Below are 17,576 nucleotides of genomic sequence, written 5' to 3' on the forward strand. Positions count from 1 at the left end.
AAATTTTCTGCAGCCACTACCGTTGCAGAGAATTTAACTTCAACGTGGGCATCTGTTGCGGTTTTGGTTAAAATTATTGTGTGGCCATCATCAGCAGCGCTTAAGTGAAACCCTCTAAAAATAGTGATAAATCATCCAAAGGTCATTCTCGGCAGCAAGTGAAATATTCTCGCAAGATTCTAATTGCCGCATCAAGAAATGTAAATCTGTTCTTTTTAGGACCATCAATTTGAACAAAACAAAGTTGATTTGAGATTTGAGAAAATTTAACAATAATAATGGCGTCGGTCCAAGGGGCATCAGTGATGGTTGTTGCAGAAAGGTTATTCGCAGGGATGGCGTCTCCCGGGCAGAAGCCATGAACAGAATATCTAAACATGATATGGTTTTGATTGATATAAGAGATAAAAGAACTGGCAACAATATCAAAAATTTGCACCGAAATATCATTTGAACATCAAGATATGCTATGGATAAGAACAAACTAATGGCACATGATATTGATCACTTCTTACAAATAGCACAACTTGATCTCCTAATGATATTTTAGTGCAAAATATTGATATTGTCGTCTGATCTTTTATCTCTTATGTCAATCATGTAAATATCTCATTTTGCTATCTTATCAACATTTGATATTAATGAGCTATTTTCGTCTACTCGGGCAGTAGTACTTCTACCAGTGGTAGATCATGGAGAGGCTATTGTCAGCGTCAGCAAGCGTTCAGTATCTACGAACCTAATAAAGCTACCCTGATCTACCCGCATGTGTGATATGGATTAATGATGTAAAGTCGCCAAAGCTGAGAGCTTCTATAGATCTGCATTTGATAGTGTGATTTTACAGTGATTTTTTTTTGATCCAGTCCATTGATTGTAATATTGATCCACTGTTATTCTTACTCTTTGTCAACGATGTATCTCTCCTGCTACTATCCAAATGCTGTATGTTTTAAGTTGGGAGTGATCAGCTGATTGAAAAAAATACACCAAGTGAATGCAATGATTTGGGAGGGATACAAAATGCTTTCGAGCTGGCTTGATGCCGTCATATGTGCTATTTACAAGAAAGGGCGCATACTCGATTGTGCTAATTATCAAAGTATAACACTCCTCAATACCGCCTACAAGGTACTCTCCCAATTTCTGTTTAGCAGACTGTGCCCATTTGGAGATGCCTTTGTTGGCGAATATCAAAGCGGGTTTCGAGAAAGACGATCCACAACGGACCAGATGTTTAATATCTAGCTTTTCACGCTTGATTCAATCATGACCAGGGACAGCAAAAGTCATTTCAACTACACTCAAACAGCTGATATCCAACACACAATCAAGTTGCTAGTCCTTCCCGAATTCGAATGCGCGAATGAATAGGACGGCATGTGCACGAACAGCAGCAAGCGTCGACTTTCGGTGTCATCGTTGTTGTGTGCGGTGTCAAAATGAATCTTCAGCTTGGCACATTGATTATCAATTTGAAATCTCAAAATATGAATATCATTTCATACTGCGGTGCATGGATTTAACATTTTGAAGTTAGATTCCTAAAATATATGCATCTGTTTAGTATATACAGTAAAATAATCATCATTTATCGGTGCAAATCAACCGCAATTCAAAATATTCATTTCAGCCCCGGTAGATATTCATTTTTTACGCTCGATTATCAATCGGCTATTGAGGATCGGGTGGTAAGTTTGGTATGGAAGTTTGACAGCATGCTGCGAGATGTTCGTGCCTGCATTGTCGAGCGTCTGATCAAAACAAACACGAATCAATAACGAAGCTGCCTACTAAGCATCGATGCAACTGATAATAAAACGAAGATTTCCGTCCTTGATCATGACAGATATTGTTATTTTTGACGTAGGACTTACGTCTCTCTTTACTATACCGGGTGTCATTCCAAAATATTCAAATCGACCGCGTTACGCTGTGTTGAAAGATTTTAAACGATTATAGCGTTCGTCTCAATGGACGAATTTCTGCGGTAAGCCCCTCAATCAACAGCTTTCAAGTATGCCTTTCATATTCATGCTTGATAATATCCAAAAACTTGTTTCAATAGGCATGAAACTGTTTTCAATGAAAAACATTGAGATCAAGGGAACCTATAAATATGGGTACCGCATAATTCTTGCATCATTCCATTACCACGTTCTGATTGGTGCAGACACCAGCGAATGAGCAGCCGCTGGGTCTGCCGAGAAGCCATAAAATAGCGCAACGCGATTTTTTCCTTTCATTCTGACCGGGACAAGCGAAGCAACCGCATCATCGATTGAACAGCACTCACACCTTTTAGCAGGGAATGAAGTCTGCACCGACCGCTTTTTCGGCTCGACACCATCGAAGCCACCATCATCAGCCGAAACCTAGCCAGTACAGCAGCAGTCCACCATACAGACCCGTCAAAACTAACAGTGGATATTTTTTCTGATTTAACCGCGAAGTGGACGAAGGACTTCGCTTGACCATGCCTTTAAAGATTCATAAGATGTCAAAATCTCTCACATAATCTTATTTGGATAAAAAAAAACACCGATTACAGCTCAAACATTAATAAACTATCAATCGATTTTTCATCAAATGTTGGATTTTTTGGCATTGATAAAAAAATATGTAGATAAACATTGTTTGATACTGACCGCACACAAAGCGAACGTGACTGAATGATCGTCCCATGTTACCAATTCTAAATCTTATCACCCGAAATCCCGAACAATGTTGTCTCAGAAAAGAACACGTACTTCCCACCTGAACTGCAATTCTAAGCTCGCTTGCCCGGCTTATTGGCCTGTATCTAGCGAAAAGTCCCGTTAGGAAATAGACGCCAGCAGCGAGCAACAAGCGTAAAAAAGAAGAAGCCCTTCTCGAACGCGTTGATGATGATGACGCTTTGGCTGACAAAGAAGCGGGATACAAGACACTGGCTGATTGGCCCACCAATTGGGAAGCAGAGAAGATTCAAAATAAGGTATAAAAGAAAAGTGCATTCGCTCGCAGAGCATTCAGTCTTTTTTATACGACCACTAGAAATTCGCGGTTATTTGAAAAGATCGTTTCCTTACTTTTTGGGCTTAGCCGAAGCAAACAGCCTTTTTCAAGGCTCTAAGAGTTAAAAATAATGTTCTCCTTCAGTCGCTATCGCACGGATTAGAAGGCCCTACATCCTCTGCTGAACCAACTTGTGGCTTATTTCAGGCATTCCTTCAGTGGGAAGGTTGCCACTGTCGAGGCTAATATTCCGTGACCGGACAGATACTTCCTGAATTGTTTTCGATGATTCTTGTTCGAGGTAGATTTGATTTCTGCCAAAGAATGGTATGCACCGCCGATTATTTATCCAAAATAGTTGATGTGATAAATTTGGACATATTATGTATCTTAAAGGCATGGTCAAGTCAAGTCCTACGTCCACTTAGCGGTTATGTCACAGATATTACCCACTGTTCGTTTTAGGAGTAACAATCTGATGATGCATTTTTATAAAATTCTACGTGCAAAAAATATCTGATGTTTTTCCTTGTGACAGCATGACAGCATACTGGCTTCCATATGAAACAGTGAAACAAAAATGATTCCAAAGACCTGAGGCTTACCGAGACCGTTCAGTATCAAACGTAGTCCTTCGCCAAATACTTCAACGTATTTTCTTTTGGTCATTCATCGAACCGGCTTGCTACGATAGACGTCCTGTCGTCGCATAGTCACTTACGTAAACAAAAGCTTGTGCTCGTTTATTCGAATCCACGCAAGATTTTTTTTGCGATCAGACCCTGCAATCAGCCACCACAGGGTCACTTTGGCCGGAGTTAAAAACATGTGGTTGCTCTGACTGTCCGCTAATATCAACATGGAAAGAGATTACACGCCATAATCTCGGTTAAATGCGGTTTTGTTGTGGCCACCTTTCTTACCTATGATGTGTCCGACGTTGGTATCGATTGATTTTAAATGACAGTGATCAGCCAATGTTTCTCAGTTGTGCCTTTTTGTCAAATAAATCCCATTATTTATTGTGAACTGCAATAAAGAGAAACGACCGCTGATTGACAACTCATTCAAACACGATAAATAATGTTACAAATTTGTAGGTTGGGCTGGGCGTTCGGATTAATAAATTGATAATCAAGTATTAGCCTATTTACATACAAAATGCAGTTTCATTCATAAAACCATTTGTATAGTTCATTCACTTTATTCCGCTTATACTCATTTTTTTACAATTCTATGATGTCATTTTTTACTCTATTTGAGATTTGAATGTTAGTTTCCATAAACATTTACGAACTAACAATGCGAGCCCTAATCAAATAAAGTGATTTAAGTTACGCCTTACCAACGATTAACAATACAAATAAATAACGCTAAGCAGTCCTTAAAAAAGTTACATATTAAAATCTTTGTAAAATGTTAAAAAATCCTATCATTTTTAATGTCTTTTCTTCCATCAGTAGATCAATATAGAGAACCGGTGGTGCTGTAAGCTAGCTAAAAACAAGAGATTTTTTAATTCATCTTCGTTTTCCCATTTACTTCATTTATCACATTAACCGGTGGAAAACTAATTTCCATATGAGCCGGAAATCCCGAAAAGTGTGCTATTCTGCGTTCCTCGAACCGCTTAAAACGTGACCCAGATCGCACCCGCGTTCACTCGAGCTTCTTGCTCTCCCCAGTTGACACCGAAAGGGTTTCCTCCACCGCCGCCTGTTTAGCTGCCGACGACGCTGGCACCGCTGAGCTGGGCGGTTTCTTGTTCAGTTTCAAAATTTCATTGGAGATGATGCAGTACGGAATCTCGAACAGAACGGTGAATGCGACGGCTGCCAGATACGAGAGCACAGTGACCCCGAGGGCCATCACGAGCTGTGAAACACCGAATGGAGAAGATAACGGGAACATTAGTGCGAGTGATCAATTAACAAACTGGTGCTAAAGGAAAATGGACCAACCATGGAGTGCTTGAAATAGTGTAAACAGTGGCGTAGCTGAGATTTTCTGTTACTGGGGAATATTTACGAACGAAAATTTAGTTTTACATAGCAAAATAGAAATTGCACAGTTTTGAAAAGTTCAGTGTAAAGTCGATCCGGTTTCGGAAAACTTCGCATGAATAATCCATATTATTATTATTATACTGCATTATAGTTTTACTATCTCAAAAATTCAATCAACTAATCATCGTTAAAAGACATAGACCATCGCCTCATTGACAGCTTTGGAGTCGGATACCAGAATCGTCCAAAGGGGTGATTCAGATATGACGTTCACTACTATTTGATATTATTAGACCACTCCTCTCCCTTCTGTCACGCTTTTGTGTACCGAGTATAGGCACTAGAGTAGCTCAAATTATTATAGAAAACACTTATTTCAAAATTTTTGATAGGCCCCCTCTTATATAATTCTATTTTGTGCTCTGGACCAAATTTCAGCCAAATCGTCAATGTTTAGACGGTGCTTAATTCGTTATAATTTTATATGGAAAAAATATATATGGGAGAACATCGAAAAACAGTGATTTTCAGTTTGAATGCGCCATTTACGATGAAGCTGTCGGCCAACATAACATCCACATACAGGGTGTCTACTCATCCGTCAAAACAAAATTCCCTGATTTTTCCAGTTTTTTTCATGTGTTTTATATTAATTTCCAGGTAAAAACAAACGTGCCATAGATTTTGGCCGCAAAATAATAAATTCAAAAAAGTAAATATTGCGAAAAATATTTTTTTTAATAATTTTTTGGTAGCCTCACATAAACAATGTGGTAAATTACTTAAGAAATTTATCCAGGAATTCCTTCGCAAGTTCACCCAGAAATTGCTTCAGCCATTCAATCAAAATTCCTTCAGAAATCACATAGGAAATTCCTCCAGGTATTCCTCTGAAAACTTCTCCATAGATTCCATCGGAAAATCCACCGGATTTTAAGAAATGCTTCAGTACTTCCTTCAAGATTTAATTTGAAAATTTCTTTGCTAAAACTTTAGAAAACATCTCAAGGAATTGTTCCGGAAATTCCTTTGCAAATACATTTGGCGATTCCATCAAGATTTTTTTTAAAATCCCTTTAGGTGTTTGTTCGAAAATGTATTGTGAAAATCCCTTGGAAATACCTTTATAAAATACTTTGCAGATTTCTTCAGATATCCTTTAAACAAAAAATTTCAGGATTTTTTTGGAAATTCGGTTAAGAATTCTTTCGGATGTTTCTTTGAAATTTAATTTCGGCTGTTTTTTTTTTAAGAAACTTAAGAAAACTTCTTGGAAATGTTCCGGAAATATGTTTGGGACTTTTTTCAGGAAATCCTTCAGATATTCTTACAAAAACTCCTTCAGGAAATGTGTTGATGCAAAAATATGAGATTGCTGGGTCCATGACGTTAGGCATAATACCTTCTTTATGTCGTGGGCTGTTTTTGGGGCATTTTATGCTTAACATCCTTTATGCCTAACGTACTCATGCCTAACGTCCTTATACCTGTTCGCGTGACCAACATCTAGTTTGCTTGGACCTAGCAGCCAAGGTACTGGTACTATAAGTGTCAAACGGCCAAGCCTATTCAGATTACGCCATTTATGATCATAAATATCATGATAAACAACTACCTGATTCCATCCCCATACATTCAATTTTCTTTCTCAGCTTTAACATGATATTTATTACGATAAATAATCTAATCGTAACCTGAATAGGCTATTAAGCTTAATGAAGCATATTTTGGCAGAATACTTTCAACAGTTACAGCGCCACTAGCGTTCTATTACAGCTTTACTGTAAAAATCTTCGAAAAGTGCTTCGGGTATTTTTTTGAAATTCCTTTAGATTTTTAGGAAAGCTTTAGAAAACACCTGGAGGAGTTTTTCCGGATATTTTGCTTTTAAGAATTCTTTGGAAATTCTTCGAGAATACCTTTAGAAACTCCTTTGAAAAATCCATTCGGGATTCCTTCGGCTTTTCTATCAAGGATTACTTTAGAAAAGCCCTTCACAAATCACTTGACACTTTTTTTTTTGTTTTGAAAATCCCTTCAGGTTTTCTTTCGGGAATTTCTTAAAGAAACCATACGAAAAATCTAATACTAATCATTCTCATAGACACACTCTTAGTGATTTCTTTGAAAAATTCCGTTGAAAACTGATCCCGGAATTCCTTCGAAAGTTGCTCCAGACATTTTCGAGGGAATACTCAAAAGAATTTTCAAAGCAATCCCTGATTGATTTCCCGAATAAATTCCTAGATATCACCAAGAATAGCTTCAGAAATTCTCCAGGAATTGTTTTGAAGATGGCAAATAGATTTGATTGGTATATTTATTCCAACATTTTTAATGATTTTTTTCATCTTTAGAAAGAATTTCACTCATGTTCACTTAAGGTGAAGCGTTGTGACACTCAAATTTCTATGTGATTGTGTCATAAAAATCATCAAGCATGGATTTGTAGTGGTGGAAACTTCCAATACCAATTCAGTAAGCATACACGTGGGTTTCATTTTTTGTTAACATCCGACAACAGTAAACATTGAACGTATTCGGAATAATTCAGCCCAATTTACACGCAGTATTGATCAATACAATCTAAGTATGGGATTAACTGATGGAATTTGTCAGAAAAGCATCAGTTTTTCTTTGGTTTAGGTGAATATTTATGGATTATGTTTTCACGATGCTGGCTGTTTATGTTTACATCTTAAACCGTTGTTGCCAGCTGCTCAAACACACCAATAACAAGATCATTTTTTGCTCCGATTTTTCAGTTTTTACAATGCACTTCGAAACAGAATCAATAAGATTATTACTGCATCAATACATAATGCGTTAGGGAAAGATTGATTAGTTTTATCGATATTTTACATGTTTCCGCTATGATTTCACAATAGTTCATATCGACATCACTGTCTGTTGCTGATCAATGATTGCTTGTATACGACGCTACCGACGACGTGCAGAGTGTTGAAACCGGCGACGTCGTTGGCATGGTGCGTTACTGGGGGATTTTTTTCACTTTGTTCACTTGCTTATATATCTTCCCTTATAAGCGATATGTGATAATATCATCGTACCGCCGCGTAAATTGAACTTCGAACTAAGTCCAGATTTACTTTTTTAGTGAGAAGATAGTCAGGTATGTCGTCAGTATATGAATTAAAATTATCGGTGCATATCCGAGGGGTGGGGAGGGTGATTGTTTGACTGTGTTGGTATGCCGCAAGGCAGCCATTCTGAATGACATGTCATGAAGCCTTAATTTCCCTGATTATGTAAGGAATTCCCTGATAATTCCAGGTATTTTCCAGGTGGGGAGACACCCTGATATACATATGAATTTCTCGAATTTTAATGAATTATCCACAATATATGCTTCAATATCATAAGGGGCCATCGACAAAGTACGTCACGCTTTAAGAGGGGATGGTTTGTCCCGAGCATCGTGACGATTCATACAAAACATTCAAAAGTTTTATTCAATATGTGTGACGAAGGGAAGAGGGGGTCGAAAATCGCTACTTTTTGCGTGACGTACTTTGTGGATCTTACCTAATAATGGGAGCTTAACGGGTTTCCAAGTACACCAAAAAATTGGGAATGACAAAGAGCTTCTCCTGTCATAATTCTTATTAATGGGCCACTTGTAGTGTATTCTCAGCAATCCTTCGCGGGCCGTATGAAAATGCTTAGAGGCCTGCATGCGCCCCGCGGAACGCACTTTGGAGAACACTGATTTAGAGGTTCCCAATTGGAGTTGCGAGTTGCGCAACATTAAGAAAAACATTCCTCGCATTAAAAGATATTTTAGTTACAAGATAAACATTGTCGCTGTCGTCGCTGTCCGGAACATATTTTACTGGCGAGGATAGGGGATCTAAATGTCAATGAAGGAAAAATACACACGATTTGACAGTTAGGTACCACACATGTTTCGGACAGCAGAACAAAGGGAACCGAAGCGACAATCTTTATCTAGTAACTAAAATATATTTTCTCCACCCTACTGTCATCGCCTATCTCTCCAATGGGAAAAAATGGTGGCTAGCATCTCTGGGGTTAGCGCGAGGTGGGCCCCACTGACAATTCAAAATTAGTAAACAAAAACATCATTTCAGGACTAGTTTTCTGTGATGGGGTAATTGTTGTTAAGCTATTTGAATAAATTTATTACTATTATCGTTATGTACCACGTATTCCGTGCCGTGAAAAATGTGTTCGGTTTTCATTTCAATTGTAATAAGACCGTCATTCAACACAACACGGTTAGTACGGTGCAAACCAAATTTGAATATTTGGTAACAATATTGTATCCGAAAATAACGCCCACAGCAAAATAATAACGTGAATTTTATGCTGGAGCCAGAAGCATAGTTGTGTGTCATCCGGCTGATTTTCTCGCATTCTGTCGAGGATAACAAACTCTGCCGATGTTGTCTCTTCTTCTGTACTTGTTGGCCATGTGAAGATGAAGTTTGTTGTATACACAATTGAGGGAAACGTCATCATCGTTTACTTGACCCGGAGCCATAATCAACCGGTTTCACGATTCTGCTGGTGACACTATGCGGAAAATGACTCGGTGAATCAATAGTTGAACAAGCCATTGTAGACGCCCATAGATTATTGAACAAATGAGCGCATTTCTTGTGCATTCATTGAACTAATGGAGCAACAGATATGCTGAGCATTTCGGAACCCGGATGCGACACATGTTCCCATTTGTCTGAAGTGTATTCGGTAGATAATTTGGGGCTACCGGAACAATCGTTGGACGGTGTACACTGCCGTGAATCGCATATTTGTGCCATATTAATCAAAAACCCAGCAAAGATGGGACAGCAATGCGATTCACGGCAGTACAGCAGTCAAAAGACTTCAATCATTCAATGCATGTGCCGATATGGAGCTTTCAAAGCGTGGTTTGAGATTGCTTAGAGAAGGCAAATGATAAGAACCGATCGATGCAAAGACTTGCATCGGCTGAGTAGTACGTGGGCGCGCACGAAGAAAATTTCGAGCTACACACGTCGACGTACTGTTTAAGTTTGGAGAATGGGAAGTGGCGTTTTCCAAGAAACGTTCTTGCAAGATGATTATTTATGGATCCTATACACACCGAGTGGAGCAAAGGGTCGACTTGAAAGATCTCCATCCTGGGCGATATCCAGGTATCGCCTTATCCTGTTTCCAAGTTAGATTCTGGTCGGCTTCTTTTATTTATTGAGGCTGCGCCGTCATAAGCCTCTAGGTCTGCCTTTATTGCGATGTTCAGCTGGGTTTCTGTCTAGTACTTGTAAACAGATTTTGTTTCCGCCCCTACGTAAAATGTGGCCGACCCAGCCCCACTTCCCGAGCAGGAGAAATTGGCTCAATAATACTTAATTCTGTTATTGATACCATACTCTGTTATGAACTAGCCCTGCATAAGAGGTAAAATACCAAAGGAATAATACCAAAAACTGATATGCACAACATTTAAGCCATAACAAACTTAATTATTAAAATGAATTTCAATACCAAATGCATAACCAATTATTATTCGTTTGGTATTGAAATACCTAAGCATGGTATGCTTCAAGTATTCTGCGTATAAGTTTTTGGTATTATTTTTTTGGTATTTTACCTCTTATGCAAGGCTAAATCATACAAATTTCTGTTATCGAGGTCGTCACTCCTGCTCGGGTTACGATCCCGATTTTCAGTTGCTATCGCCCTTTGCTGACAATGGCGACGGAGTTTGTTGTTTGAGATCCAGTTGTGAGGTCACCATGCACGAATTATGTACCGTAGGCATCTGTAGATGACCATCTGCAGTCACGTTGTGTTCTCACTGATACATATCATGTTTCACTAGCGAATAACAGCACAAATTTTACGTTATAGTTGAAAAGATTGCATTCATAAACTACTTAACACTTGGAAAAGGAGGAGGGTCGCCCGAAGTGCGACAACCCATAAAAAAAATTCAGTTGCTTCATACAAAAAGTGTGATATAGGAGGAGGGAAGGTTGAAAACGGTCAATTTTTGAGTTACGTAATTAATGGATCTTACCAAATTCCGATTTTGGTACGTTCACTTAGGGGTCGTTCAGAAATGAGGTCACAAGTTTTAGGGTGGGGTGAGGAAGGTGTCTAAGATTTTGTGACAGTACATGTACTAGGATTACGGAAAAGCGTGACCGAGGGGGAGGGGGGTTTAAAAATCTTAAAAAGAAGCGGAAGTCATATTTGAATCGTTCCATATTTGCGTGTTTTTCCAGATATTTCGAACACTCACAAAGGCAGCCCTTTCCTTGCGCTTTTATCAATCCTGGTACCGCGTCTGACGACATTTGGCTACCAAGATATTGTAAGCTTTCAACTTTAGATATGATAATGGGAAGACGGACTCACTAGCTAAGGTGGGCGCACAGCAAGGTGTGGTTTATGATAGACAATTCTTAAGCAACGGGTTTTTTCATTAATCCATCAGAATACTCTTCAGAGTGGGCCAAGGAATTGGACGCACAACGAACTTGGACGGTGGCTATTTTCCATAATTTTCAAAGTGTCTACTCGAGCGTTATTCAGAGATGCGGACTTAAGACGAGGTTTCATTCGCGTGATATCGAGACAAATGAACAATCACTATTCACTAAACGCACATCTCTACAGAATAGACCTTGTCGATAGCAACTTGTGAAGGTGTGGAACTGGTTACGATGACATTGATCACGTAGTTTGGTGCTGCTCGGAAAATTACGTCTGACGTGATTATAGGATACCAAAGAGATCTAGTCGAATTGAATGTTTGGCAGAACTGGTCATTGAGCCAAAAAAAAATTGTTAAGCCCAACAAAGCATTTGACCGAAATCGTCGTTCGGCCAAAAAAAAATTTAGACGAAAAATCGTTTTGTCGTGCAGGTCAATCGGCCGAAAAAGTTGCTTGACCAAAATAGTCGTTTGGCAGAAAAGGCCATTTGGCTGAACAGGTCATACGGCCGAAAATGTGGTTTGATCGAAAAGGTTTTCTTCTTCTTATTGCCGCATCGCTGCTTAGTGTACATTCAGCACTTCCACAGTTGTTACCCGCGAGGTTTCTAAGCAAAGTTACCATTTTTGCATTCGTATATCATGAGGCTAACACGATGATACTTTTATGCCCAGAAAAGTCGAGACAATTTCCAAACTGAAAATTGCCTAGACCGGCACCGGGAATTGAACCCAGGCATCCTTAGCATGGTCTTGCTTTAAAGCCGCGCATCTTACCGCTAGACTAGGAGGGCGGAAAAGTTCATATGATCGAAATGTCGTTTGTCCGAACACAAACGAATGTGAAAAGTGTGAAGTTATTAATGATCTTTGAGAAGTGATAAGTATGGAATGAGAAGTGAAAAATGGGATGGGAGCAAGGATGTTATCGATCATTTAGTAATCAGCGTTCGATCATTTAGTAGTTTGTCTATAACTCATTCCAGAGGCTAAATTTCAAAATGTGTTGTATGGTGGACTTTTAGTGCAAAGGTTTATCTACAACTCTGCGAAACAGATCGTTGTTTGAATTTCACTAATAACGGGGCTATAGCGCTAGTAGCAGTAACTTATACTAAATGATTGCATATTTTGTTATAATTTAGTATAGATATAGCAAATAGCACCATAACTCCTTTAATAGTGGAATTCGAACATCGACCTGTTAAGGAGAGTTGTAGAAAAACCTTCGCACTAAAAGTCCACCATACAATATATTTTCAAATTAGGCCTCTGGAATGAGTTATTGACAAACTACTAAATGATCGAACGCAGATCACTAAATGATCGATAACATCCTTGGATGGGAGAAGTGAAGAGTAGAAAGAGAGAAATAATTATTTAGCCTTCTTACTTCTCATTTATCATTTTTCACATTTACTTTCTCACTGTAGGGGCCTTTCGTTTGGTATGATGCGTGAGGCGTCTCACTTCTCACTCCTCATTTCCCACTTCTCACTGTAAAAAATAAGTAGCGCGACGTTAGTAGTAAGACGTCTCACTACTTACTTCGCGCTACCTATTTTTTACAGTAAGAAGTGAGAAATAAGGAGTGAAAAGTGAGACGTCTTACTTCTCATGTCTCATTTCTCACTTCTCACTGTAAAAAGTGAGTAGTGAGACGTCTCACTGCTAACTTCGCGCTTCTCACTTTTTACAGCGAGAAGTGAGTATTGAGACGTCTCTCTTCTCTTTTCGCACTACTCACTTTTCACAGTAAGTAGTGACAAGTAGAGGTGTGCGCCGGTCCGATATTCGTCGGCGGCGGCGTATGTCAAAATTTTGGTCGGCAGCGGCGGCGTTTTCGGCGTCACGCCAAAAGCCATTTTAGCCGACGGCGGCGGCGTGAATCGGCGTGGCGATTTTTTTTCATTACGATTCTATAAGATTTTTTTTTTAATTTTTTCGGGATATTTTCAAGACATTAAAAGAAAAATCTTTTGAATTTCGCATGAAAAATCTAATGAACTTCTCCAGAAAAATCTATAAGTTTTTCCATAATTTGGAAAATATTTTCGAGCAATCTTTTGAATTACCAAGAGAAGGTCTTTGTAATAAATAAAATTGTTTGGAATTTCAGCAGAAATATCGTCGCAATTTGCATGAGAAACTTCATAATTTTCTCAAAAAATGTTCTTAATTTCTACAGGAAAAATTTCAGAAATTTACGAAAAGTTCCTGTTGAATTTCTGTTGAGTATTCTTTGAAAATTCTAGATAATTGTAGGAGAGTGCGGTTGGTAGAATAGGTGTTTAACCGTTGGCTTTCTCAGTCTAGAATAATAAAGACGGCTAGCTTGGCATGGCCAACAATAAAATAGTAAATTGCTCCGCGGGAGACTAAAGAGTTTTCAAGAAAAAATCTCTGGAATGTTCACGAGAAACTGTCCGTAAGTTTAACGGAAACTTCTTTAGAATTTCCATGGAGGATTGTTCAAAATGTCTCCACGAAAAATTATTGGGTTTCTACGGGAAATTATTTGTACATTAGACGTTCGATAACTGAAAGTAATTCAACTGCAATGCTTTTAACAGCATTTCGATAGTTACATCAGTTTGGCAGTTATCGGACAGCTGAGCTTCAAAACTATGTCAATGTCGATGCTAGCTGCATAGCGCTGAACAATCAGGTGCACTTCTATTCTGACGCCGTCTGACAATTGTTTGCCGTCTTGAATGCGTCGCAGTTATCGAACGTCATTGGCTAACTGAAACGAAAACGTGTTGCAGTTATTGAACGACTAATGTATTGTCAATAACAAATTGTTGGAAAATCCCATTGGTCGCAATCGACACACGGCCGAACTGGGAATTTGGCCCAAATAGTCGTTTGCCCTAATAGGTCGTTTGGCCGAATAGGTCATCAGCCCAAACATGCTGTTTGGCCGAAATGGTCGTTTAGCAGAATGGAATATTTGTCCGAAAATATAGCTACGGCCAAATGTCAATAACTGAACGGATAATTTAATGAAAATATCCATCCATTTGGCCTAATAACATTTACATTGAAAAGGCTAATTGTCAAACGACCCTTGAGCGAAATTTTGTAACCTCTCTACTTTATAAATTGATACTGGCCTTTAAGCCAAAAGCCATCTAATTTCGGTCAAACGACTTTTTCGTCCAAACGGCAAATTCAGCCAAATAGTTAGGGTAAACAACTTTTTACAAGTCTGCCAAAATTTTCGTTTTGCCATCGCCACAGCCATTGCTTGCGGCCAAACTACATTTTCGGTCAAACCAGTTTTGACCTGATAACAGTTTCCGTGAAACGTTTAGTTTTGCTAAATGTTACCTGGTTAGATGTCTTTTGGCCTAAAGGCGATCGACTTAAAAATAGAGAGGCCACATAATTTTGTTCAATGGTCAATAGACAAAAAGACCATTTCGCCATTTCTGACCATATTATCCGCTCTGTACGAGGATCAGTCATTGAAATTTGGCCGTATTACCCGTTGGACCAAATGACTTTTTCGGCCAAAATGGTTCATTCTGTCAAAAAACTATTTCCGCAAAATGGCATTTTTGGCTAATGATCGTTTCAGCCGGACAACCTGGTAGAGCAAACAACTTTTTCGGCCAAATTGCGAGTTCGGCCGTCTGTCGCTTTCGGTCAATGGAACTTACCAAGAATTTATAATCGAAAACAGAAAGAATTTTCTGAAGAAATCCAAAAAAATCCTCAAAAATTCCGAGCATTTTTTTGATGTTTTAATGTTGGCTATGCCAAACTAGCCGTTTAGTGATGAACTTCTCCCTGCAAAAAAAAACACTCTAATAAAGGATAAAAAAACTAACCGTCTTATATAATCTAGATTGGGGAAGTCAACGTAAAGCAAAAGAGATGCAGTCACAATTTTCTGTGTGAATTTCGAAGAATACTCAACAGAAACTCAATAGGAACATAGCTATGCAGTTAAAATTTCGAGGCGAAAATCAAAAGATTCTCCCGTTATTGGCTTAAAAATATCTAAAATGACCAATACAGCCGAACGACACTTTCGACCGAAAGTCCTTTTCAACCACACGACTATTTCGGCCGAAGGACATATTCACAATTTTTTTAGCCAAAGGAACTGTTCGATCAAATGAATAACCGAATAACTTTAGGCTAGATATCCTAGCGAAGTCTGAAAACATAATCAGATCGTATAAAAAACATATTTTGATTTTGACATCAAATTGAGTCATAATTCGTAATATGTATAAAGCATTATGATTGATTACATATTTTGATCCCATTTTGCTGTAGATTACTATTTTGAATGATATGACATCAAACTGTGTTTTATTTTGTTATCGGAAACCAATATCAAAACTAGTTTTTGATTTGCTCTCATCGACAGCAGGAATAGTTTATGATTGAATGTCACAGTGAGATATTTCTGCTATTACGTTTTGTTATTTTAACCGTTAGAAAGATCAAAAAGATATCATATTAAGTAAACATAATCGATGATTTCACAACATTAAAAAAAGTTATCGGTTTGCTCGTGAAGGTTCTACCAAATAGTCTTTTCGGTTAAACGACATATTCGGCCCAATAACTTTCAGCCTTGTGGCTTTCTGCCGAACGACTTTTTTCTGTTCAAAAATTCAATTTCAATTAGATTTTTTTTAAATTTCAACGGGAACTCCTTTGCGATTTTCACGCTTAGTTTTTACGGAGAGCTTTTCAAAATTTCAACAAGATATTGTATGGAATTTTAATAATCTAATTTTCATGGAAATAATTGGTATGTTCACGAAAAATTCTCTGGAGTTTCAACGTGATGTTGTAGAGTTGTTGCCAGGAAATTTTATGGGAATTGTACTGAATCTTTGGAGTCTCCACTAAAAATTTGAATCAGCGTGGAAAATTATAGATCAGCGGCGAGACAAATTTGAAACGGCAGCGCGCCGATGCGAAAATGTCGGCGGCGTGCCAAAAACTGTCGTCGGCGGCGCCAAACAATTTTCGGCCTAGTGGCCTTCGGCCAAATGGGATTCGGCTGAACGGTGTTCGACGGCATTTCTGCCACGGCACTTTAGTGTTCTTCCACAACAAACCTTATTCAATAGAAGACTATAGTGAATGATGCACCCTTAAACACTTATCCATTTTTCAAACAGAATATAAAAAATAAACACTGAAAATAAAAAAAGCTATTAGTCATCATTGAATAATAGTTTTCAAACTTTTAATATGTTTAAAAATAAAAAAAATTATGTATTCAAGAAATTATTTCACCAGACAAAAAAATAGAAAAACAAAATTATAAAAATTCAAAATTTCAAATAGTTGACATCTAGAATTAAAATTTGTATTGCTCGCAGATCGTTTTTGGAAAGCAAAGTTGTGATTTTGAACGAACACAAAAATGTGGTACTAGAGGACTAATCAGCTTTTTGTGATTATTTAGCACTCATAATGATCGTAAAATTGGAATATTTGGATCTGCTTTGTACGGCCAGTAAAGAAATAAAATAATGCACGTTTGATCGTGTTTTTATTTAGAACGCCACACAGTGGCTAAAATCGTGTTTTCAGAGCCTTCAAGTAATAGTACCTTTATTATGGTATTTAATGTCATTCGGTCTCCAGATATTTAGTCCAAATCAATCCCCCTAAAACTGAGATCAAAAATTTGTTCTGTTCCGATCTACAATACAAAAGGTTTGTGTCTCCACTGAAGTAGTAGAAAAAGTTCTGCTGCAAAACTTTGTCGAAGACGCCAAATTCATGATTTCATTACTATAAGAGATTTGTTATGTTTCATGCCGACACACCTGAAAATGGTTTTTCATCATATTTTTTGAGTTCTCCATTTAACGTTTTTTGCATGTTCTATGAAGTTCTAAATAATATGCAAATTTTCCTTTTGGTGATTATTATGACTAAAGAACTTAAGCAATGAAAAAAGCTTCAACAGCTTTTATGGATTTATTAGTTATATATGATGTAACTGTAATTCAACAAGGGGCAAATTGTGGTAGACAACCTCATACACATAACAAGTAATTCACTTTATATCATAAAGAGCCTCGGCTTCGTTAAGTGTTATTCACGTCTGAGTCTGTCAAATA

At 38.0% G+C, this 17,576-nt stretch overlaps 1 protein-coding gene across 1 annotated transcript in view; it reads right to left on the bottom strand.

Moving 5' to 3' along the window:
- Positions 1 to 4,136: 4,136 nt before the first annotated feature.
- Positions 4,137 to 17,576, bottom strand: part of LOC134218266 (uncharacterized) — an 87,383-nt gene continuing 73,943 nt past the window's right edge. Inside the window, exon 10 of the mRNA XM_062697197.1 lies at positions 4,137 to 4,872. Within this exon, the coding sequence (XP_062553181.1) occupies positions 4,657 to 4,872 (216 nt within the window). The 3' untranslated portion in view covers positions 4,137 to 4,656. The remainder of the gene's footprint in view (positions 4,873 to 17,576) is intronic.

This window comes from Armigeres subalbatus, chromosome 2, assembly GCF_024139115.2.
Source record: "Armigeres subalbatus isolate Guangzhou_Male chromosome 2, GZ_Asu_2, whole genome shotgun sequence".
Taxonomy (NCBI): Eukaryota; Metazoa; Arthropoda; class Insecta; order Diptera; family Culicidae; genus Armigeres; species Armigeres subalbatus.